This window comes from Ranitomeya imitator, chromosome 1, assembly GCF_032444005.1.
Source record: "Ranitomeya imitator isolate aRanImi1 chromosome 1, aRanImi1.pri, whole genome shotgun sequence".
NCBI lineage: Eukaryota > Metazoa > Chordata > Amphibia > Anura > Dendrobatidae > Ranitomeya > Ranitomeya imitator.
The window spans coordinates 313,158,014-313,184,807 of record NC_091282.1 but is presented as its reverse complement, the minus strand read 5'-3'; the positions used below and the strand labels follow the sequence as shown (position 1 = coordinate 313,184,807).

The window sequence follows — 26,794 nt, the reverse complement described above, 5'->3', positions numbered from 1 at the left end:
AATCAAGCACATTAGGCATTCATTGAAGAATAATTAAATCCACAGTGCGCGGGATTTAGAGCTAGAGCGAGTAAAGACTAATAATTCTAGAGCCTTTGTGTTGTGCCTGATGGATCAGAAATGACACATTAAGAAGAATTGTGGTTACTACATTTGTCCTACATGCTATGAGTAATGGGATCGTAAGTGGATTCTGTCAGAGCATGGAGATAATATTAGCATAAGTCAGAAGCTGTGCCTTTTACATACATTTCACAGTTCATGTGAATAGATTTCCTGATATAAGGTCATGACGTAGCTGAAGAATAATGGAGTGAGAGAGTGTGTGTGTGTGTGTGTGTGTGTGTATATGTATTAAATATATATATATATACATATATATATATATACATATATATACATATACATATATATATATATATATATATATATATACATATATATATATATATATATATACATATACACATATATATATATATATATATATATACATATACATATACATATACATACATATATATATATATATATATATATATATATATATATGTACACATACACACACATCTCAAATACAGTACATAAGCCCCCCAGAAAATATGTAATGTACGTACAATAAATTTAGGAATTTTTTTATTATTATTTACTCACTTTTCAGCATGGATTGTAATTATTTTTGAAGCAAAAAAAATAAATAAAACAAAACTACCGTATTCACCACAAATGCTCCCTTATATGTCACTCATGGATACAAGTTATTCAAACGGCAGATTTTTCCTTAAATAGATTAATAAAAATATGTTTCTACTCTGAGCTGGTGTTTCTTCGGGTACATAATTAGATGCACTTTATAATGTGACTGGATACGTATTCAGGAAGATCGATTACATAGAGGAATGAAATGCGTGGGTCATCCTGGCACTGGAAACCATAGTATCCTAAAAAAAAAACCCCAAAACTCAAGATTCATCTTTTCGTGTACAGTTTATGCTCACAAATTTCTCCCATCAATTCACTTTATTGACCCATCTGTGGTTCATGAGCCGATTAGGTCATCAAAAAATGATTATGCTCAAAGCTCCGCATTTCCACACCACATGATCAGAGACTATGTTGCACACCGCATTGGGACGGAAGCCTACGCAACCATCTGACACCCGGCAGAGGTACCATGCAAGTGTCCAAATACTGAGAATCGGACGTTGTCAGATAGCGGTGTATCTCAATGACTGATGTAGAAATCAGAGGCACCACATAAACATTTTAAAAGGTTTTTCTAGAAGGTGGCGCTGTTCACATGGGCACAATGACCCATTTTTATAGGATTTCAGATGGACAGGCAGCCCTGGAATACCTTTGCAAGTCCAATGGAGCAAAAAGCCTCAAGACTGAGCATGCGAGTCCATCTTGCTACAGGATGGACACAGTAATGGATCAATGCTAACAGCAACAAGTGTAATCCATAATGTTATTCTTGGAATCTAAGTTAATACAAGTATTTTTAATAAGTGTAAACACAATTTTTTATTTTTTTTTAAATTTTGGGATAGATTTAGCCATTAAAAATATTCTACGTGGAGCAGCGCCTTTGTTAGAACCTAATTATTGGAATCCTGGCCGGTAATGGGGTCAGGAGACTTTAGGGCAATGCTGGTTGGAATCAGTAAGCTTCTGCTCTACTGTAAAATCTAGTCTTATTATGAAGCAAATGCAACAGTCATACATGCTATTCAGAGCTCACGCAATAAATGCAGTCTGTTACGGATTGAACCTACCCACCTTTTCAGAGTGAATTTTACTGTGTCTTCATTGTGAGAGGCTACCATCACATTTGCTTTGCGATTGTGTCGGATCTCCTCCAAGACATAATCAAGGCATCTGTTGCACAAAAGGGTATAATCAAGTCACACAATAGCTCCCATGATTTCATATAGAATTACACACCTACTAAAATGACATTTTTCATTCAGATACAGAATTTTTTTTTTTGTTGCCCTGCCGTTTAATATATTAAGATAAAAAATGCAATTTTTAGAGACTCAATGTCCTCACAATGGTACTAAAATTATAGATAGAATCCTGTGACATCCAGGGAGTTAATATCGTTTGCTGCATTTTATTTTTTATTTCAGTATATTATTTCTATACATAGATCAAATTACAATTTCTAAAAAAAAAAATAAAATAAAAAAACCAAAAACAAAAAGGGAAGAGCGACAAATTTGGCACAGAAAAAAAAAAAAGTTAAGCAATTCGGAGTCTCATAGGTAGAATACCTGAAGGTTTGGCAGGAAACTGCAATAATTTATTTAATATGCTTTGCTTATATAGCGCTATCTTATTTTGCAGCGCTTTACAGACATCATCATCAGTATACTTTAAGCCATCAAAGACCAATCTACGGTAACTGGTTCCAATACTAACCCTGTAAGATTTCATAGCGTAAAGGGAAGCTGTGAAAATGTACATGCAGTCCGACATGTGGACTGCACAATACAGAGAAGACGCTGAGCAGAACGACAATGACACAGGTTGATAAAAGATTCAATATAAGGGTGTATTCACACATCTGTATGTAAGGTTTGAGAATTGTCCGAATATATATATATATATATATATATATATATATATATATATATATATATATATATATATATATATATATATATATATATATATATATATAGTGAACAAAATTGGAACAGCATCCAGAGAATACCTTCAGTCACGGTGCAAAGCTCATCCAGCCAGCTATCCAAATGGCCTCAAACAATACAAGAAAAAAAGAAAAGCAGCACCAAATAATAACAAAAATGATGTGGACTTTATTGCCTGAACGGCGTGGCAACGTTTCGGATATCAAATCCTTTCTCTTTTCTTTTTTTCTTGTATATATAATATATCAGACAGCACTCTGATCATCACAGAGCCGAGGAAAAGAAAACAACTGAGAGCATGTCATTTTCTGATCTGATGTTGAGGAATAGGACTGAATGCCTGTGTACTGCCAGGTTTGAAAAAAAAACAAACAAAAAAAAAAAACAGCGTCATTTGTGATTTGTGACTACAGCCTAACTTGTATTTTATTACGGTAATTAAAATCCATGACATTTGTGTAAGGGGAAGAAACAAACTAGGCATGTCTCCTCCGTAACGGGTCAGGAACCATCTGGGCTGTCACCTAAATTACAGGGGGAAAGCTTAATGTGCGGGATGGCTCCCTGTACTCGAGAGAAGGGGGCGTGGTCAAGCCGAGCGGATGTTCGTGCGCGAAGATTCAAAAAGTTTGGGCGGGAACATCGAGTGCGCGAGACGCCCGTGAGGTAAAATCAGCTGTGAGGCGACTGGGCAGAGTAGAGTAGAGCCTGGGACGGCAAAGCACTTTGACAGGAGACTACCGACTGGGTCCTGCTCAGACACCGCTGTCCCCGCTGCCCTCACTGAGACCGCTGCCACAGCCGCCCCCGGTGACAGCACTGACCGTAAGAGACTTAGGGACGCAACGATATGGCACAGTGAACCAGGCTGCCCGCTATAAAGTGTGTTTGGGCAGTGCTGCAGGTCTCCGTAGTGTTGGGACACTCATCGCTGAGGATAAGGACGTTTCCCTCTTCATCGCCTCATCTGCTGGACCCAAGACCCGCGTCAGGATATCGAAGAGTCGACGCCATCGTCAGGACCATGAGAGGACAAAGCCAACGTCAGGAGATAATATCCCATCTTCCTCAGGACTGTGACAGACTCCCACTGTGACGCAACCTAAGCGGCCCCAGTCAAAGACAGGAGTTCGACCATGACTCGTGTTTGAGTGATAAGTTCTATTTAATTGAATTGTCTGCTTTACTTGTCATTGTTCCCCAAGTTATCCCTATAAGCCATTTGCTGTATTAGGGAATATTATCCCTCAGGTTTCTCCCTGCGTGGAGTCTCTGATGTATAATAAACCCCTATCACCCTTGGTCTATGTACAGTCCGTTACTGCATCCTACGTGCCTGCGGTCTCCTCACACTTGTACACAAGTCCAGTGGGCGGTCCCACTCAATAATTGAGTCTTCCCTGTATGACTGTGCATGCAGAGAAAATGGTCAATCACTGAGTAGGACCGCCCACTGGACTCACATACAAACACCAGGTATATCAATGAATAAAACAAGAGTCCAGTCAGTGGTCCAACTCAGCAATTGACAGCTTTCTCTGCAGAGAAGACTGTCAATCACTGACTAGGACCACCCACTGGACTCACATAAAAACACCAGGTATTTCAATAAACAAAAAATGCAATTTTCATTAAAGTTTCTCCAACACAAATATATACTAATATGATCAACTCCTCCTGCTCTCACATCATCTATACTGCAGATCAGACACCATTTTCAATATGACAAGTTCCCTTTAAAAACAGTTTATTGTATTTTTTTTTATTAGAGAACAAGGACCATTTATGAAAATATAAAGCAAATGAGAAAATACTCCCACATTCTCCATTTCCTGGGCTATTAGTGAACTACACTGTTCTCTTGGTATCAGTCTCCAATTTCCTATTTTAGGCATCACCTGAGAAATGATGCTCGGACAGTGTACAGAGCTTCTCTTCTTGGCTCGGATACACATAGCTAGCAGCACTGAAACGACTCCAGAAGATGCCATTACTAAACTGTAATAAGCCATTCTCCGCAGGCTGGATGTGCTGTAAAGCATATGTACTCAACTTTCAACCAGAATGTAAAGTATACCCTTGTTCCTGATAAGTGGGCTACAAATTCTTGCCGAGTTTATATTAATTATTGCAAATGGCAAATACAGCAGATTAAAGTGTTGTAACGTGCTTAAACAGTGTTTTATAGTTGTGTGATGTTGAACTGTAATTATATGCATTATGAGACTTTGCCCAACGCTGCAACAATTCAAAGGACGATTGTATTACAATATTTGTATTTGAAGCTTCCAAATTCACTGAATAACCCGTCTGAGCTAACGGAGTCGGCTTTGGATTGCTCCGTCAGCTTCACAGGCACCACTATTCTCAGTGCTGACTAAACACATTATTACCCCAAAGTTGGAAAGGTCTCACTCGCCCTCCTCCGAGATCTATACACACCCAAATTTACTCTTTCCAAATGGTGGAAAACGTTCAACTTTAAACATGGCTGGATGGAAGCCACACTCTAATTCTTACTGTGTCAGCAAGTTTATTTCCTTATACGAAGCCCACGGACGTTAGGACAGAATTAGGCTGTGTGCACACGCTGCGGTTTTTGCTGCGGATCCGCAGCGGATTTGACCGCTGCAGATCCGCAGCAGTTTTCCTAAAGTTTACAGTACCATGTAAACCTAAGGGAAAAAAAAACGCTGTGCACAGGCTGCGGAAAATGCAGCACGGAAACGCTGCGGATTATTTTCCGCAGCATGACAATTGTTTGTGCGGATTCAGCAGCGGTTTGCAACCAGCACCAATAGGAAAGTGCTGGTGAAAAACCGCAGAAGAATCCGCAGAAGAAACCGCAAGAAAATCCGCAGTGAAAACCGCAGTGGTTTTGCACTGCGGATTTTCCAAATCCGATGTGGAAAAATCCGCAGGAAAATCCGCAGCGTGGGCACATACCCTTAGGGGGATACATCATGCAAGCTGTAGCCTGGAAGAAGAATCTAGTATACAAGACAGAACAAAGCAGCCTGTCTAGAGGTTGTAGCTACCTCCCCCCTCCAAATAAAACAAGGGCCCTCTCCAGTGAAGACTCAAGTACTTAATCTCAAAGCCACAAGATACCATAGAATGGGACCATAAACTATTGGTCAGGTTCAAATTTGTTTTGGCCATGTTGCCTAAACTTTGCTGTCTTATGTCTTGTTGCTTATACAAATCACCTAACATTGTGTAGGTCTCTCCTACTGCAGTAACAGTTTTGACCTATTGAAGCATGGGCTCCACAGGACCTCAGACATGCCATTTGCCATATATTATCACTATGTGACCAGCTGACCCTTTAAAAGGTTTGTCTAAGCAACCTTAAAGGGACACTGTCACCTGAATTTGGAGGGAACAATCTTCAGCCATGGAGGCGGGGTTTGGGGGTTTTTGATTCACCCTTTCCTTACCCACTGGCTGCATGCTGGCTGCAATATTGGATTGAAGTTCATTCTCTGTCCTCCGTAGTACATGCCTGCACAAAGCAATCTTGCCTTGCGCAGGCGTGTACTATGGAGGACAGAGAATGAACTTCAATCCAATATTGCAGCCAGCATGCAGCCAGTGGGTAAGGAAAGGGTGAATCAAAAACCCCCAAACCCCGCCTCCATGGCTGAAGATTTTTCCCTCCAAATCCAGGTGACAGTGTCCCTTTAAGGCTAGGAGCACACGTTCCGAATTTTTTTGCGCTTTTTGGTGGTTTTCAACTGCAAAAAACGCTTACATTAAGCCTCCTATCATTTTTAATGCATTCCGCAAATTTTGTGCACATGTTGCGTTTTTTTCCGTGATAAAAACGCTTTGCGGGAAAAAAAAGCAGCATGTTCATTAATTTTGCGGATTTTTTGCAGATTTTGCGCTATATTATTGCATTGGGAACCTCCTGAAAAATCCGTAAAAAAAAGCGCAAAAAAAAAAAGCGAGCGGAATTCCTGCGCAGGGAGTCGGTTTTGTTCAGGAAAATTCTGCTAACTTTCTGAACATGTGCACAAAGCCTTACTGTTCCACAGAACAGACTAAGTGTTTAATCACTGTGGCCTGGCTGCCAATACCCCCATACTACTCCTAAAAACAGGGGGCCCAAATTTTCCAATGTGAACGCAGCACTAAAGAACGTGTGGACACAACCCTATTATAATAATTGGTGTACTAGCTTACATATGCTTGAATGGGGGACTTTCAGAGCCCTATTCTTTTATGTCCTAAAAGCAGCAAGGTGGGTCATCCGCATATTTTACATCTGTTAACACATATATATCACATTAAGCACACACACTCACGTGTATAGACTCATCCTATTTATTGGTCCTCTGATGTATATATTGTGAGTATATGCCCAGTGTGTGGGTTTATGTGTGTTGTGGTCAAACGTGTGGAGAGGAACACAAATTTTAGTTTATACAAAGTCTGTTGCTTCAGTGTTAGATCTTTTAGTCAGATTGGTATATCACAGCAAAAACGGATTCAGTTGTAAGGATTGATTAGAAGAGCTCACCGGAATTCCTTACACATAAGATAAAACCACTAACCTTTATTGTAACTATTAAAATGACACAATACAAAAGAAACAACCGCTACACCGACACCAGAGGAAAAATGAGAAATGAACACCACAGGGAGGTGCCTATCCCTGTGCCGGCCTGAGTCTCCCTACCTACCAGCGGACGTTGGCACCCTAAGGACCTGCACAATGCAGCCCCCACTCCACGGCGACTCACCCTACTAGCCCTGTTAATATCAAGGAGGGGAGAAAGATTATAGGTAGGTGGGATAGAGGAGATATGTATTAGAGATGTCTCAAATGGATCGCATGCTGACTTTCTATTTCTTCAGTTAAATATCTATAGAGCTTCCCCTAATTGTTGAGGATCTACCTTGTATGGCAGAGCCTAAGCTGACTATGCAGATTATTAGCATGCAAAACGTCTATACACTTCTATCTGTATCCTAGATTGATGATAGCCTGTCCTATGCTCTGATAATCTAACCTATGCTCTGATGTACCTGCCTGTGGGAATAAACACCCTGGGACCACAGTTGGTGTCCCCACTACCAGGGAGTGGTAGACTTGATCCTTATCAAAGGATACCAGATATCGATAGTGTTTTAGCTACAGCATCGGCTTAGGACAGAAGAAAGTGACTCAGTGCAGTGTGCAAAATACAGAGCTGGTGCAGAGGGATTGATAGATAATAGGGCTGGAATTAATTGCTAATTATAGTAGGACCACCATATCAGAATTGCAGTGATGGTTAATCCATAGGAGGCTCTTATAAAGATAGATACGTATAGTACAGACCTCAGATAAACCAGACCCCTATATTAAATTGAACCATTGGGGATCCCCACATAATCAGACACCCCTCTCAATGCAATCAGCATAGATGCCAACACCAACAACAAAATGACACAACAAAACCCTGTGACACTCCAAGCCGAACTGCAACTCAACGCGTTTCCCCTCTTCCAAGGTTCATCAGGAGTATGATACAAAGCAAAGAGTACTTATCTCAGAAGCATCACCTAAATTCAGATTTCACAATACGCTCAATGGCCAGATAGACGTCAGTAAAAAGGGTCAATCCCCTCTCTGGTGTGATTCAGAGAGGGGTTTACTGACGCCTATCTGGCCATTGAGCGCATTCTGAAATCTGAATTCACACCCCTCCCTGCTAGTGGGGACACCATCTGTGGTCCCAGGGTGTTTATTCCCACAGGCAGGTACATCAGAGCATAGGTTAGATTATCAGAGCATAGGACAGGCTATCATCAATCTAGGATACAGATAGAAGAGTGTATAGATGTTTTGCATGCTAATAATCTGCATAGTCAGCTTAGGCTCTGCCATACAAGACAGATCCTCAACAATTAGGGGAAGATCTATAGATATTTAACTGAAGAAATAGAAAGTCAGCATGCGATCCATTTGAGACATCTCTAATACACATCTCCTCTATCCCACCTACCTATAATCTTTCTCCCCTCCCTGATATTAACAGGTCCATACAGGGCTAGTAGGGTGAGCTGCCGTGGAGTGAGGGCGCCATTGCGCAGGTCCTTAGGGTGCCAACCTCGCTGGTACCTCCCTGTGGTGTTCATTTCTCATTTTTCCTCTGGTGTCGGTGTAGCGGTTGTTTCTTTTGTATTGTGTCATTTTAATAGTTACAATAAAGGCTAATGGTTTTATCTTATGTGTAAGGAATTACGGAGAGATCTTTTAGTCAGATGTTTATATGGTCAAGGAAATATAATTATAAGCATTTCAGAAGTTTTTTTTCACTTTTATTGACAAATCTATTAAGTTTATAGAAAGACTCAATATTCTCAGTGTTGTGTTTCAAGACTTCTGCACTTCACCCCGGCAAGCTGGATATCAGCTCCTAGGTCAAATCCTGACTGAGGCCACCTATTCTAACCTATAGAGTGCTTGGAGTTTGTCATAATTTCTATGCTTTTTTAGGATTGTCCATAGCTTCTCAATGGGATTTTAGATGTGAAAAAGTTAACTGTCATAGACCAAACATTTCATTGTTTTGTTCCCCAAGCCACTTCCTTTTCACTTTTGTCTTGTGACCTGCTGCTCCATCATCCTGAAAAAAAGCATTGTCCATCAGCAAAAGTCTTCTGAATCTTCTGAATTGTTGGGAGAAGTTGCTCTTGGAGGCTTTTTAGAAAACATTGTTTATTTATGGTAGTGTTCAGCGTTCTTAATTAAAAGTAAGAACCTTTGGATGAAAAGCATCCCCATATATGAAGGGTCTCGGGATGTTTACTGTTGACCTGACAGAACTCATGGAAACACTCGCCTCTTTTCCGGACAATCATTCTTCCAGATGTCCCCAATAGACTGAAGGGGGCTTCATCAGAGAAAACAACTTTACCCCAGTTCTCTGCAGCTCAATCTCTGTACTTCTTGAAGAATTTCAGTCTGTCCTTGAAGCATTGAAGTTTTTCTTGTGTGTGGTTGCTTTTCATCCACGGGAGTTCACTTCCTCAAATTAGTTTTTTTTTTTTTTTTAAACACTGCCAATGGTTTCTACACATCTACCAAGAGCATCTTCTTCCAATGATCCAGGAGAAATTGGGTGATGAACAAAGGTGTATCCAACATAATGGAGGACCATGTCAAGGCAAAAGAAAAAAAACTAGTGGCTCAGTGAACAAAACATTGAAATTTTGTGTCTATGGCCAGGAAAACTCCCCAGATCTCAATCGTCTTGAGAACCTGTGGTCAATCCTCAATCAGGAGATGGATAAAAAAACAAAAACAAACAAAAAAAAAAAAAAACACAGAAATTGTGATTAATTCATTGTCATCAGTCAGGATTTTGCGCAGAAGCGGATATCCATCATGCTAGGACTAATTATAGAACTCTTGAAAAATGAGTGACAACACTGTAAATATTCAGTCTTTGCATAAACGTGATGTATTTCTTAACAAAAGTTTCAAAACCTATGAATTGCTTATATGTTTCTATGATGTAATAAAGCACAATACACATGTGTATACTCATTACACACATTTAAATAATACATAAATGTTAAGGTTATGTGCACACGTCATGATTATTGGCAGAAATTTCCTGAACAAAACCGGACTTTTTCTGCAGGAAATCCGCATGCGTTTTTTGCGTGGATCCTTCACATTTTTTTCCCGGAGGGTCCCAATACATTAAATAGCGGGAAATCCGCAAAATTAATTAACATGCTGTGGTTTTTTTCGGGGAAAAAAATGCAACATATGCACAAAAATTGCGGATTGCGTTCTATTAATAGGATGCTTAATGGATGCGCTTTTTTCGCGGTTTTATAGCGAATAAAACGCAAAAAATGCAGAACGTGTGCACACATCCTAAGAGTATGATTACAGTATATGATATGGGACATACACCTATGAGTGCAGTGAGCTGGTGCTCCAGGATCAATTACTTTGTGAGCTTCATTCCAGAGGAAAACAGCAGCTGAAACAAACAGCCTCCCTAGATACAACGCTCTCAACCATGCAGTCTGCTTGGTGCTAGAAAATACCCACTCACTGCCTCCAGAGCCAGACTACTGGGCATACTGCATATGCTGGGTTAGTAGAGCAGAAAGCATTAGCTGCAGCAGTGGGTAAGTGGTGCCATTTACACAGCAGCTAGTATGGAAACAAATCCCGATCTGATCGACAGCTCCCTCCCAATGGGATCTTGTTCTGTTCAACTGGCTGCAGAGGCGGTAAGGTCATCTCAACTGGCTGCAGAGGCAGTAAGGTCATCTCAACTGGCTGCAGAGGCGGTAAGGTCATCTCAACTGGCTGCAGAGGCGGTAAGGTCATCTCAACTGGCTGCAGAGGCGGTAAGGTCATCTCAACTGGCTGCAGAGGCGGTAAGGTCATCTCAACTGGCTGCAGAGGCGGTAAGGTCATCTCAACTGGCTGCAGAGGCGGTAAGGTCATCTCAACTGGCTGCAGAGGCGGTAAGGTCATCTCAACTGGCTGCAGAGGCGGTAAGGTCATCTCAACTGGCTGCAGAGGCGGTAAGGTCATCTCAACTGGCTGCAGAGGCGGTAAGGTCATCTCAACTGGCTGCAGAGGCGGTAAGGTCATCTGAACTGGCTGCAGAGGCAGTAAGGTCATCTCAACTGGCTGCAGAGGCAGTAAGGTCATCTCAACTGGCTGCAGAGGCGGTAAGGTCATCTCAATTGGCTGCAGAGGCGGTAAGGTCATCTCAACTGGCTGCAGAGGCGGTAAGGTCATCTCAATTGGCTGCAGAGGCAGTAAGGTCATCTCAACTGGCTGCAGAGGCAGTAATGTCATCTCTACCTTCTGCAGGGGCTGTAAGGTTACCCGCATGTCAGTAGTTTTACGGTTACGTCCTATTTGTGTATAGCCAAAAAAAGGTTACACTTACTGTTGCAAGGGCTGTATAAACCAGCAATTTTCATGACTCCAAAGGGAGCAAAGATGACAAAGTTCCATGTAAAATGTTTTCATTGGTCGGAATGACGAAACAAGGATCTAATTTCTGCAAACCAACATTGCTAACCACTGAGCCACCGTGCTAAGTGTACCCAAGGTAACCTCATAACAGTTTTGTACTTTACCTAATGCAATACCTTAGACCTATATTTCAGTCCTATATATATTTAGCAATTTAAAAGAATTCCAGAGCTCCCCTTTTAGTTCAGAATATTTAATGCACTTCAAGGGATCAAGAAGGCCAGTGAGAAGGAATAATATATGAAACATAAAAGGGGAATCAGAAATTGGATGTTATATTATGCTAATAAGTAATTTACTTATCATACTCCCATTCAAATTAGTTTTCATACAGCTGGCTGATTAACTGAGCTGTGCGCAACTGGACGGATTCTTGGCACTTTGATATAGAATTTGTTTTTTATTATTATTTATCTGGCAAAGATTTTGGCTGTATCTGTATAAAACAAAAGTATAGGCTTGACGTTTAGAGTCTGCTTTTCCCTTAAGGTGTTCTCGCAAAGAAAAATAACGACAAAAAAAAATAACTGGTTTAAAAATAATTTCAGGATTTTTTTTAGTTTAAAGTTTGCATTCAAAGTCAGCTTTGTATGTAAATTTACAATATTGCATTATATCGAATTAATTTAATAATGACCAAATGCGGATGCCAAAAATTCACCTGGTCCTGGGCTTTAACCTTGCACGATTGCAAATATACACACAGCACAGAGTCAACTCTCCAGCAATTTAGTAAAAGCAGGTCCGGTCACCCACTCTGTTACAGCTAGGGACCTGGGGTTAATTACAGTTTCTGACTTCTCCTTCGCCACCTGCAGTAGTCTACAGAAGCATTGGCACTGCCACTTCTGCAGGACCTAGCAATCACATGAGCTGCTGGGTATTCGGCTTCCCACAGAACTTTTATGATCTATTGGGGGACAAATTCTGTCCATTTTTTTTTTCATTGCATACATAAGATCTGAACAAAAAAAAAAAAAAAACAGCGCTGTGAAGTCGGAGTCCATTTTGGTGGAGTTGGCGTCATGGAAACTGAGGAGTCAGAGGTTTAGCTTAGCAACTCCACAGACCCCGAGAACAAGAAAAAAAAATTGAAAGCCTATACATATTAAATATTCACACTACTGTATAAATATAAAATGAAAATTCATTTTTTCCCTATAACATTTTTTATATAAAAATGTACAGAAATGTACCCCAAAACACACAACATTAAACAAACATAATTTGTCCCGTATAAAACAAACCCTCTTATAGCCAGATCAGTGAAAAATAATTGTAAAAAGTTGTGGCGGCTGAAAAGTAGATACAAAAACAGCAATAATTGGCCGCTCAGGATAATACTGGATTTGACTGTAAGAAACATGGCAGTACTGGATCATGTACATGACAGTAAATTAAATAGGCTCAGGGGCGTAACAACTGCGGTCGCAGGGGTCGCGACTGCGACGGGGCCCACAGTGTTTTCAGGGCTCGCCCAGTCCAGCAAACAAGTAGCAGGGGAAGGAGACAAGTCACGCACGCATCCTGCTGGCCACGCCCACAGCTTCCCCAGACTTTCAGCAGTGTGCGGCGAGTGGGCGTGTCCATGAAGGACATGTGACCTAGCAGAAGGGCTGTGCGTGTCACTGACTGAAGCTGGAGAGATGGCAGGCATTAGCTGGTGAGTGATGTGCTGCTTACACCTGACACACACACACACACACACACACACACCCACACACACCTACCTGTTCTATGCGCACAGGACCTGTGATGAGGTCACAGGAGGGGAGGAGTCAGGGGTCACATGATCAGTGGCCTCAGTGTATGCACTATGCAGGACTCTGCTGTGCTTGATTGTCATGGTGCTGAATGAGGGGATGTTTATGTAACAGAGCCGTGTGTGTACAAGGTGTACAGAGCGGAGCCGTGTATGTATGTAGTGGAGCAATGTGTACGGAGTGGAGTCAAGTGTGTACAAAGCTGAGCCGTGGGTGAAAGAGGTGAGCGGATTCGTGTATGTATGGGGTGTATGGAGTGGTGCTGCGTGTGTAAGAGGTGTATGGAGCGGAGCCGCGTGTGTAAGAGGTGTATGGAGCGGAGCCGCGTGTGTACAAGGTGTAAGGAGTGGAGCCGCGTGTGTACAAGGTGCACGGTGCAGAGCCGCGTGTGTACAAGGTGTAAAGAGCGCAGCCGCATGTGTACAAGGTGTAGGGAGCGGAGCCGCGTGTGTACAAGGTGTAGGGAGCGGAGCCACATGTGTACAAGGTGTAGGGAGCGGAGCCGCGTGTGTACAAGGTGTACGGAGTTCTCGGAGCGAAGCCGTGTGTTCAAGGTGTAGGGATCGGAGCCGCGTGTGTACAAGGTGTAAGGAGTGGAGCCGCGTGTGTACAAGGTGTACGGTGCAGAGCCGCGTGTGTACAAGGTGTAAAGAGCGCAGCCGCATGTGTACAAGGTGTAGGGAGCGGAGCCGCGTGTGTACAAGGTGTAGGGAGCGGAGCCACATGTGTACAAGGTGTAGGGAGCGGAGCCGCGTGTGTACAAGGTGTACGGAGTTCTCGGAGCGAAGCCGTGTGTTCAAGGTGTAGGGATCGGAGCCGCGTGTGTACAAGGTGTAAGGAGTGGAGCCGCGTGTGTACAAGGTGTACGGTGCAGAGCCGCGTGTGTACAAGGTGTAAAGAGCGCAGCCGCATGTGTACAAGGTGTAAGGAGCGGAGCCGCGTGTGTACAAGGTGTAGGGATCGGAGCCGCGTGTGTGCAAGGTGTACGGAGCGGAGCTGTGTGTGTACAAGGTGTACGGAGCGGAGCCGTGTGTGTACGGGTTCTCGGAGCGAAGCCGTGTGTGTACGGGCTGTACACGGCTGTGGGCAGAGCCCAGCATGTGCACTGTGGGGGAGTATTGCGTGTACTTGCCAGTGTCAGAATGTGCAGTGTGCATGCTCCAGAGCCAACCAGTACACCCAATACACCCCCACACTGCACAGGTCTGGAAATGACGCACTGCAGCGTCATACCAGGAAGAAACAGCACACAGATTTCAAACGCCGGGAGTGCGCTTGGAATTAGAGCGAGGGAGGACATATTACTGTAGGGACATGTTAGTTATAAAATCATTTTTCTCAGCGAGTACAGGGCAGTATTAGGTCAGACTACACAACATTGCAACACGACTATAGTGTGCGAAATGAATAGGGAAAATGTGAATTTCGGTGGGAAATATTTTGGCGCGGGGGGGCCCCATTTGAAAGTTCGCATCGGGGCCCCTCACTTTGTAGTTACGCCACTGAATAGGCTAATATCTGAATATGACGGCAGCTAAACGTAAAGTGGACCTTTTATTGGCACTGTTCTGAGCAGAGAACGCCACTATAGAGGCCACCAAGAGAAATTCTAACGAGCTGAGAAAATAGAAGAGCACGGAAAGGGCTGAATAATATTTTGACACCTGGACAGAATAATTTCCTTTATGGGGCTCCACAGGCATAATATTCGGCTCCAGTGTCTCCAGAACAGAACGCTTTTCCACGGCTTAAGGGTTGAGATTATCCTATGAAGTCACTATACAAAAAAATACCAATACTGCTGTAGAAAGTGCCTATATACTTTTCATTGCAAAGGCATCCCTCAAAACGCTTCTAAAAATGGAAGAGGTAGGGCCCCACTACGTATAATGTCAAGGAGATCAATTCCACATAAACAGACTGGAAAAGTTTCCCAACTAATCCGCCAGCCATGAACTAAGAACAGAAACGTTACAGACGGCTCACCAGCTAAGCGGGATCATTCACAATTAGAGGGGATAATAAAACAACATTTGTGATCTTCAGCCACAGGAAAAATAATACAAAAACCATTTGATAACTGTAGGTCTGTGCGCCGATCCCGAGAACAGCGTACTGTGTGTGAATGGAGAAGTAATGCATATGTGTAACCACCAGTCCCATGTTCACTACCACTTGATTCACACTGGTAACCCGGTTCCTGTGGCCGGAGGGGACTTCAGTGATCAGATTCCCACACATATTGTGTAAGAGACGGCTCCTTCACTCACAGTTTAATACAAATCTTACACATCTTATAAAAAATTAAATGCAATGGTTGTCAGAATAATAGATACATGGAAATCTGTCTTGTATGCACACTCACCTATGGTACATTTCATTAGTCTTCTCATAAGTGGGATTAATCGGGTCCTCGTAGCCCACCTCTGCTGCACGACTCCTCTCTTGCTGCATGTAAGCCCCTCTTACAAGTTTAGCACCAAAATGCCAGCCCTCTCGACGAGACAACTCTACATCTGCAGTCACATTGTCATATGCTTCCTGTAAATGAGGAGATTGTGCTTTTATAGGATTCTCTATTTAAATAGCATTCTTATTTTTTTTATTCATGTGTATGTGATATGTTAAAAGGGAAACGGTCACGCCTCTTAAGCCCCTAAACTGAAATCATTAAGCAATAGAGCCCTATTGGTGCATTTTACGAAATACGGTACATCTCTATCTCAAGACTTCTCTCCTGCTGTGCCAGTTTTCTGGAATGCACTACCCTAGACAATCTGATTAACCCCTTCATGACCCAGCCTATTTTGACCTTAAAGACCTTGCCGTTTTTTGCAATTCTGACCAGTGTCCCTTTATGAGGTAATAACTCAGGAACGCTTCAATGGATCCTAGCGGTTCTGAGATTGTTTTTTCGTGACATATTGGGCTTCGTGTTAGTGGTAAATTTAGGTCAATAAATTCTGTGTTTATTTGTGATAAAAATGGAAATTTGGTGAAAATTTTGAAAATTTCGCAATTTTCACATTTTGAATTTTTATTCTGTTAAACCAGAGAGTTATGCGACACAAAATAGTTAATAAATAACATTTCCCACACGTCTACTTTACATCAGCACAATTTTGGAAACAAAATTTTTTTTTGCTAGGAAGTTATAAGGGTTAAAATTTGACCAGCGATTTCTCATTTTTACAACGAAATTTACAAAACCATTTTTTTGAGGGACCACCTCACATTTGAAGTCAGTTTGAGGGGTCTATATGGCTGAAAATACCCAAAAGTGACACCATTCTAAAAACTGCACACCTCAAGGTGGTCAAAACCACATTCAAGAAGTTTATTAACCCTTCAGGTGATTCACAGCAGCAGAAGCAACATGGAAGGAAAAAATTGACATTTTACTTTTTAGTCACAAAAATGATCTTTTAACAACAATTTTTTATTTTCCGAAGGGTAAAAGGAGAAACTGGACCCCGAAAGTTATTGTACAATTTGTCCTGAGTACACCGATACCCCATATGTGGGGGGAACCACTGTTTGGGCGCACGACAGGGCTCGGAAGGGAAGGAGCACCATTTGACTTTTTGAATGAAAAATTGGCTCCAATCTTTAGCGGACACCATGTCGCATTTGGAGAGCCCCTGTGTGCCTAAATATTGGAGCACCCCCACAATTGACCCCATTTTGGAAACTAAACCCCCCCAAGGAACTTTTCTAGATGCATAGTGAGCACTTTGAACCCCCAAGTGATTCACAAATTGATCCGTAAAAATGAAAAAGTACTTTGTTTTAAGCAAAAAAATATCTTATTGCCTCAATTTTTTCATTTTTACATGGGCAACAGGATAAAATGAATCCTAAAATTTGTTGGGCAATTTCTCCTGAGTTCAGCAATACCTCACATGTGGGGGTAAACCACTGTTTGGGCGCACGGCAGGGCTCGGAAGGAAAGGAGCAACATTTGACTTTTTGAATGAAAAATTAGCTCCAATCGTTAGCAGACACCATGTCGCGTTTCGTGAGCCCCTGCGTGCCTAAACATTACAGCTCCCCCACAAGTGACCCCATTTTGGAAACTAGACCTCACAAGGAACTAATCTAGATGTGCGATGAGAACTTTGAACCCCCAAGTGCTTCACAGAAGTTTATAACGCAGAGCCGTGAAAATAAAAAGCATAGTTACTTACCGATAACGGTATTTCTCAGAGCCCATGACAGCACCACCAGAGAGAGGGGATCCACCCTTCAGGGACAGGAAACCTACAGGATAAAAGGCCGGTACCTCTCCCCTGCATCAGTTTTGTTTACAGAGCATCGGAGGTCCTCCAGGTTAGTCACAACAAAAAATCTACAATTTTATCATATTGCTTAACAAATGAACACCGCGTCTATTTAGAAAAAATACATTTTATACAAAAGAATGTGCTCACCACACACGTGATGAGGAAGTGGGGGGGGGGGGGGAGGAGAGAATTGCAGAGATTATTGCTTAGGGAGGGACCACGGCCTGTAGAACCCTTCTTCCGAAGGTTAAGTCAGATGAAGAGGCTAGGTCTAAGCGGTAGTGTCTAAAAAAGGTTGATGGTGATGACCAGGTGGCCGCCTTACAGATTTGATCTAATGGTACCTCTGACCTTTCGGCCCAGGAGGTCGCCATAGCCCTTGTAGAGCGGGCCTTCAGACCCTCTGGAACAGCGTTCCCCGTGGATGAGTACGCCAAGGCTATTGCGTCTGTTATCCAAAGTTCTATAGTACCTTTAGAGGCTCTGAGTCCTTTCCTGGGTCCCTGAAAGCAGATAAAAGGAGACCCTTCCTTCCTATGCTGCTGGGTGGAATTTATATACTGAACTAGACACCTTCTCACATCTAAAGTGTGGAATTTTTCTTCTTTCTTATTTCTAGGGTCTGGACAGAAGGAAGGAAGGATTATTTCCTGAGACCTAAGGAATGTGGACTTTTGGTAGATAAGCAGGGTCTGTTTTTAGTACAACCTTATCATCTAGGATTTGTGCAAATGGAGGGTTTGCAGACAGGGCTTGGAGATCATTTATTCTGCAGGCCGATGTTAGGGCTATCAGGAGGGCAGTTTTAAATAATAGAATCTGAAGGGGTATTGAGTCTATAGGCTCAAACGGGGATTCTGTTAAAGCTGACAAGACACGGGTCAAATCCCAGACTGGTAATCTATGTATAGTTACTGGTCTAGACCTTGTGGCTGCTCTGACAAACCGTATTACCCAAGGGTTGGCTGCTATGTTTTCACAGTACAATGCCCCTAGGGCTGCTATCTGGACTTTTAAAGTACTTCCTAAAAGGCCTAGATCTAAACCCTTTTGTAGAAATTCTAATATTTCAGCAACTGAGACCCCATCTTGCAATCTTACCCCGGAGATGATAAACATTTTTTCCAGGTTTTACCATAGATTTTTGTGGTTACGAGCTTTCTACTTTTCATTAGTGTAGAAACTAACTTGTCAGAAAAACCTCTTTCCTTCAATAGTGCCCTCTGAAATTCCACGCTGTTAGGTGGAGATTCTCTGACTGAGGGTGGAACACCGGTCCCTGTGAAAGGAGGTCCAGAAGATCCGGAAAAACCCAGGGATCGGTGACCGATAGCATCCTCAGCCAGGAGAACCAGGCCCTTTTGGGCCAGAAAGGGGCTATTAGGATGAGCCTGGACCTGTCCTGCCTGACTTTTCGCAGAACTGCTCGGATGAGGATAGTAGGAGGAAATGCATACGCTAGGCTCGGAGTCCAAGGAATTGTGAATGCATCTACAGCCTGAGGGTTCCCCCTGGGGTCTAGGGAACAAAAGGTTTTCACCTTTCTGTTTTGCATGTTGGCAAAGAGGTCTATTACAGGGATTCCCCACAGATCTGTAATTTTGTCGAAGATGTCCTGATTTAGAGACCATTCTCCTTGTTTTAATTGGGTACGGCTCAGGAAGTCCACTTTCTGGTTCTCTACTCCTTTTATATATAGGGCCGAAAGGGATAGGAAGTTGTTCTGTACTAGGCTGAAAAATTCAGAGGTGGTTTTCATTAGTGTTTGAGACCTGGTCCCCACTTGGTGGTTTTGGTAGGCTACCACTACTCTGTTGTCCGAAAATACTCGGACATGATGCCCTTGTAATTTGTCTAGGAAAAACAGTAATGCATGATTCACTGTCCACAGTTGTTTTTGGTTGGAGGAAGCCCCGAATTCCTGACTTGTCCATACCTCGAGTGACCCTGTTGTCTAGATGAGCTCCCCACCCTGTGGGACTTGCGTCTGTGGTAACTATCCGAGATACCTCTATCACCCAGGGGATCCCTTTTGATAGGTTGTTAGGATTCATCCGCCAAGCTAGGGAATGAATAGTAGCTAAATTTAGAGTCATGTGACCTTCTAAACGTCCCCTTAGCATAATCTGGTTTCTCAGAATGTCCCACTGGAGATGTCTCGTGTGGAGTTGTGCCCACTGAACTACTGGAAGGCAAGCAGAGGGACCCCAGTAATGACATCGCTTTTCTCAGAGTCATCGAATGGTTTGAGCGGGCTTCTGACACTAGATTTATTATTTTTTGTCTTTTCTGGACTGGGAGGCGACATTCTTGAGAAAGAGTCCAAGATGAGACCCAAAAATTCCTGAACCCTGGTTGGTTCTAGTTTTGATTTTTGAAGGTTTACAAGCCAGCCTAAATTTTTTAGAGTATCTATCACTCTGTCGCATTGTTGACGGCAGAGTTGGGCCGAGTTGCTCACAATCAGAAAGTCGTCCAAATATGGAACAATCAAGATGTCTTTCTCTCTCAGATGGGCCATCATCTCCGCTATCAGTTTGGTGAAAATGCGGGGTGCAATTGATATGCCAAAGGGAATAGCTCTGTATAGTATTCCCTTATTTCTCCTTTCATGACCACTGCTATTCTGAGGAATTTTTGTGAGTCCTTGTGCATGGGGACGTGATAATACGCGTCGTTGAGATCCAGTACTATCATAAAACAGTTTGGAAACAAGTTTTTTATTGTTGACTTTATTGACTCCATTTTGAATCTCTGGTTCCTTACATAAGTATTTAACTTCCGTAAGTTTATTACAGTCCGGAAGGACCCGTCCGGTTTGGGAACCAGGAATAATGGGGAGTAAAATCTCTTCCCTCTCTCCAGAGGGGGGACTTCCTGGATGACAGCTTTGTCTATCAGTTTTAGGATTTCTAGTTCTAGAGCTTCTTGCTGTTGAGAAGACCTACCACATAGTTTCAGGGGGAGAGGGGGTTGCTCCCCTGGTGGCCTTTTCCTAAAAAATTTCCTCTTCCGAAAGGGCCGTTTAGTGAATGTTGGGGGCCAGGTTGGGGAACCCTTTTTTCTTGACACCTACTTTCTGCAGGATATCATCCAGAGTCTCTCCAAGAAGAAATTTGCCCTCACATGGGATTGAAAAAAGTTTTTGCTTAGTTTGTAGATCACCTGGCCAGCTCTTCAGCCATAATGTTCTCTGTGCCGCATTCAAAAGGGCTGCAGATTTAGATGCTAGTTTAAGTCGGCCGATGAATCTGTCAAAAATGCCACTGCTCCTCTTATCATAGGGATAGATTCTAATACTTTATTTCTAGGCACCCCATCCCTCAGCTGTTTCTCTAAGCTGTCAACCCAAATCATTAGGGAACGCGACGTGCAAGCAGCTGCTATGGCTGGTTTTAAACATCCCCCTGCCGACTCCCAGGCCCCTTTAAGGAAAGTATCTGCTCTATTATCAAGAGGATCTTTCAGAGTTCCCATATCCTCAAAGGGTAGTGTGAATTTTTTTGAGGCCTTAGCTACCGCAACGTCGAGTTTGGGGGCTTTATCCCATGAAGTAGAAGCCTCCTCTTCAAAGGGATATTTTCTTTTTATAGAGGGGACAGAGTTTTTTCTCTCAGGTTTTTCCCACTCCTTTTTAATGAACGCTTGTAGGTTTTCATTAAGGGGAAAAACTTTACGCTTTTTTTGGCATAGTCCTCCAAACATAATATCCTGGACCGTTTTGTCAGGACGAGGGTCCAATGCCCCCATAGTCGACCTTACTGCCTTTACAAGTGCGTCAACTTCATCAAGGGGGAAGAAATGACAACCTCCACCCTCATTATCCGAAGATGAGAAGGAGGAGTCCCATGTATCGGAGTCTACTCTCAGAGCTGGAAAAGTCAGAGTGAGAGTAAGCAACAGGTTCTTTCCTAATAATTTTCTTTTCACCTTTAAGGGAATTAAACGCAGTTTCTACCTCTGATGTAATTACAGATCGTAACTCAGAGGCGAAGTTTGGGGACTCCTCACAGAGGACTCGTCCTATACAAGAGTCACAACTTCTTATCCCAAGATTGCGGTAAAGCTTTTTCGCACAAGGGGCAGGTTCTATGTTTTGTTTTCCCGGTTCTTTTCCTTGCCTAAGATAAACTGTGAAGAGGGAACCCCAATTACAACAGTGAACTTTCACAAAGATCACTCACCAATCTGACGCAGCCACAGGTACCGATTCTGGAGGAGGGGTAGGATCCTGTAGCGTGAGATCCATAGGCGGTAGCTGGTTCGTAACGCTGGAGTTCTTGCTGTGCTGTGTGGAATGGCTACCGGACCGAGAACTCCAGGTGTCAGCAGAAGTTTGCTTCTTCTGTACATCCGGTTTCGGTCGCTGGTGGTGGCGCTGCTGCTGCTGTGGTGGCTGGAGCTGCTGGTCGCTGTCTTCCATGGTACTACCTTGAGACGGCATGCAGCAAGGAGCTCCATTACCCACTGCTTTTTTTAAAGCCTGGCGCCTATTTCCAGCCCCTCCCCCTGTGGCTGCATTGCTGAGGAAGTGCTTCTCTTTTTTTCTTCTGCGCCTGCGCGCACTGTCAGGGACCTGGAAATGAAGCTTTTTGGTTCCGGGGCAGCGCCATCTTGGTGCACCTCATGCACTCACTGCGCCCGCCACGAACCAGAAGTTGTTTTACCATTTCCGGTGCGGCATCCATCTTGGAAGTCCAGGAACTCCTCGTGCGCGCCAGGTCCCGGAAGCCCCCCATCTCCTATCCGGAGTGGCGGCTGCACTCCCCCCCCACTCACGCTCCAGACCATTCGGTCCTAGAAGTGGCAGCTTCGGACACCGCACCAGCCATGGCAGGGGCATCCCCGCTGCCAGAACTCGGACTGGCCGGCTCCTGACTCCTCGGTTGGTCTTCGGATATACACAGGTACCGATCCTAGTAGGTTCCCAGTCAGGGACAGGAAACCAAACTGATGCAGGGGAGAGGTACCGCCCTTTTATCCTGTAGGTTTCCTGTCCCTGAAGGGCGGATCCCCTCTCTCTGGTGGTGCAGTCATGGGGGACTGAGAAAAATCATTTTTCTTTCCTCAAAAATTTTTAGCCCGCATTTTTTATTTTCACAAGGGCAACAGGAGAAATTGGACCCCAAAAGTTGTTGTCCAGTTTGTCCTGAGTACGCGGATACCCCATATGTGGGGATAAACCACTGTTTGGGCACACGTCAGGGCTCGGAAGGGAAGTAGTGACGTTTTGAAATGCAGACTTTGATGGAATGGTCTGCGGGCATCACGTTGCATTTGCAGAGCCCCTGATGTGCCTAAACAGTAGAAACCCCCACAAGTTACCCCATATTGGAAACTAGACCCCCCAAGGAACTTATCTAGATGTGTGGTGAGCACTTTGAACCCCCAAGTGCTTCACAGAAATTTATAATGCAGAGCCGTGAAAATAAAAAAATCATTTTTTTTTCACACAAAAATAAGTTTCTAGCCCCCATTTTGTTATTTTCCCAAGGGTAACAGGAGAAATTAGACCCCTAAAGTTGTTGTGCAATTTTTCTTGAGTACGCTTATGCCCGTTTGGGTAAACCACTGTTTGGGTGCACGTCAAGGCTCGGAAGGGAGGGAGCACCATTTGACTTTTTGAGCGCAAGATTGGCTGGAATCAATGGTGGTGCCATGTCGCGTTTGGAGACCCCTGATGTGCCTAAACAATGGAAACCCTTCAATTCTAACTCAACCACTAACCCAAACACACCCCTACCCTAGTCACATCCGTAACCCCAACACACCCCTAACCACAACCCTAACCCCAACACACCCCTAACCCTAATCCCAACCCTAACCACAAGCCTAACCCTAATTCCAACACACCCCTAACCCTAATCTTAACCCCATTTCCAACCCTAACCCTAATTCCAACCCTAACTCTAATTTCAACCCTAAGGCTATGTGCCGACGTTGCAGATTCATGTGAGGATTTTTCCTCACAGTTTTTTAAAAATCAGCAGGTAAAACGCACTGCGTTTTACCTGCGGATTTCCAGTGTTTTTTTGTGCGGATTTCACCTGCAGATTCCCATTGAGGAACAGGTGTAAAACGCTGCGGAATCCACACAAAGAATTGACATACTGCGGAAAATACAACGCAGCGTTCCCACACAGTATTTTCCGCACCATAGGCACAGCGGATTGGTGTTCCATACGTTTACATGATACTGTAAACGTGATGGAAAACTGCTACGAATCCGCACAGTGTGCACATAGCCTAATTCTAACCCTAATTCTAACCCTAACCCTAGTTCTAACCTTAACCCTAGTTCTAACCCCAATTCTAAGCCAAACCCTAATTCTAAGCCAAACCCTAATTCTAAGCCAAACCCTAGTTCTAACCCCAACCCTAGTTCTAACCCTAACCCTAGTGGAAAAATAAAAGTAAATATTTTTTTCTTTATTTTATTATTGTCCCTACCTATGGGGGTAATAAAGGGGGGGTTATTTATTATTTTTTTTTTATTTTGATCGCTGTGATAGTACCTGGAATGAATCTGCGCATGCGCCCGCCATTTTAGAAGATGGCGGTGCCCATGCAGAAGACGGACGGACATCGGGAGGGACACCGGAGGTCGGCAAGTATGCGGGGGGTGGGATCGGACAGCAGAGGGGTGAGATCAGACTGCGGAGGGAGCAGACAGGAGGACGGAGGGGAGCGGAGCACAGGACAGGATGGAGCGGTGGCAGATCGCGGTCTCCAGCCATGGCCGATTTTTATTGGTGAAATATTACGATTGCTCTGCTTTAAAGTGAAATGTCACTTTCAACAGCCAATCAGAGCGATCATAGCCACGAGGGGGCAAAGCCACCCCCAACAACACCGCTTCTGGGAGTAATCTGCCGGCTCCTGTGCTGTAAATAAACTAAAAAAAAAAAACATTGTGGGTTCCGCTGTATTTTGGATAATCAGCCAGGCAAAACTCACAGCTTGGGGCTGCAACCCTCAGCTCTCAGCTTCAGCAAGGCTGGTTATCAAGAACAGAGGGGTCCCCATGTTGTATTTTTTAATTAAATAACTAAAAAACAAAAACACACACACTCTACAAATAGCAGCCAACATCCACCCAGAAAAGGCACATCTATTAGATGCGCCAATTCTGGCGCTTTGCCCTGCTCTTCCCACTTGCCCTGTAGTGGTGGCAGGTGGGGTTCATATTTGTGGGGTGGATGACACCTTTGTATTGTCCGGTGACATCAAGCCCATGGATTAGTAATGGAGAGTCATCTATAAGACACCTATCCATTACTAATCCTATAGATATATGGTACTCCCATCATTAGCTCCTGCTCTCACTGTTAGCAGCAGCAGGTGTCAGATGATAGGAGCTGTAGTCCCATCAGCTGACACCAGTGACTGGAGGTAAACTTTATAACTCCAATCACAGCTGAGTGCTCCTGCTGTCTTTTGACAGCGTAGGAACCATGGCTCTCTGAACAGTGGTGATTATTTCACTGCCAATCAGAAGCGGTGTTTGCCATGCTGTGAGTAGAACCCAAATAATAACACGGACTTCCTGGTGAAGTTTGGGTCGGTGTCTGTGTCCGAACAGTAGGTGTTCGGTACAGATGCCAAACTTTACTGTTCCACTTCTCCCATCTCTAGTCCTAATAGGTTCTCTAACAAAAGACTAATATGTGTATTACCAAGATACGCTTATATTGAATGATCAACACAGAACTGTACCTAAAATAAAGAAAATAATAGCTAAAAACCAAGCTGGAAGTAATTTTTTTTCATGTCCAGAACTTGTCACTGCAGCTGTGAGAAAGGAGCTGTCACCTATTACATTTCACTTGATATTACAGTGGCAGGATTATAAAAAGCAGACATCTAGCCGACTGCGCACAGGTATTGTGGATATCGCTCTGGACCACTCAGAACCTCCAGTATGTTAGAACTAAAATAGGATAAGGTCTTTGTTACCGAGATGATCAATTCTGCCATGCATACAGTCACTGGGTTATGCTTCACTTATTAGATATTGCTGCCGGACCTCTCAGGGTCTGCGCGATAACTGCGATGTCTCCAAGGCTCCAGTATTCAATATGGGGGCTTTGCTGTACAGCTCCTATTTAAATGAGAGCTGGCAGCAATATCTAATATAAGGCCAAATCCAGTGAAAGACTAAACTGAAGAATTGATCATCTGTTAGTAATGCCTAATTACATATTTCTCTACAAATGGGAGACACACTTTAAATTCACCTAGGAATACACGGCAATGTAATACTTGTAGGCTGAGCCTTTTAACGCCTAGTAAATGCATTGTCGCACAAAGCAGAAATGGTCATTGATATGCATCTCTCACCTTTAAGTAGCACTGGTATGTGTTGAAGATAATGGGATTGTCCTTATTAAATTTACGCTGCATTTCCAATGTCAAACGACTTATTGCGGGTTGGAAATAGGTCTGTTCTGCATCAACCATCAGTCGAACACCAGTTTCTAGAGCTTTCTAAAGGTAAAAAGCAATGTTTAGTAAAAGGTATCCACAAATATTAATACTTCCTACAACTTTTGCTCATAAAATACATATTTGACACGATTAGGTTCCTCACCCCAACTCCCTATGAAAAAATAATTCAAATATGATAAATATATCAATACCGATAAGACACCTATCCATTAGTAACCCATAGTAAAATTGTATAAAAAACACAAGACACCCAGAATAAAATCCTTTATTTGAAATATAGACACAGACTCCTTTAATTAATCTTAATTAAACCATACTTACCGAATGCCTAATCCACCGAAGCCAACGTCTCCTGCAGCAAAAATAAAATAATAAACAATAATATTCCTCACCAGGCCACAGAGAAGGTAATCCATAATGTCCCACGTCGATCCTGATCACTTTGAGAGCAGTCACTAATGTGACTGCTCTCAAAGACAGAAGGTGATACACTGAGGGAGTGATTACCTCCTGTCAGTATCATTGAGCTGCTGAGAGAGTTCACTGAAGTTCATCAGCTGATCAGCTCCAGTGACCTCCCTTATAGCACCACTGCTGTCTGAGAAAGTTCTCCCCCAGAGGTGCCGTAAG

General features: G+C 43.3%; 1 protein-coding gene across 1 annotated transcript in view; it reads right to left on the bottom strand.

The window, feature by feature from the left end:
• PRODH (proline dehydrogenase 1) overlaps positions 1 to 26,794 on the bottom strand; it is a 220,076-nt gene that overhangs the window by 14,229 nt on the left and 179,053 nt on the right. The window contains exons 10-12 of the mRNA XM_069758514.1: positions 26,057 to 26,203; positions 15,799 to 15,974; positions 1,783 to 1,881 (exon numbers count right to left, since the gene is read on the bottom strand). Of these exons, the coding sequence (XP_069614615.1) occupies positions 1,783 to 1,881; positions 15,799 to 15,974; positions 26,057 to 26,203 (422 nt within the window). The remainder of the gene's footprint in view (positions 1 to 1,782; positions 1,882 to 15,798; positions 15,975 to 26,056; positions 26,204 to 26,794) is intronic.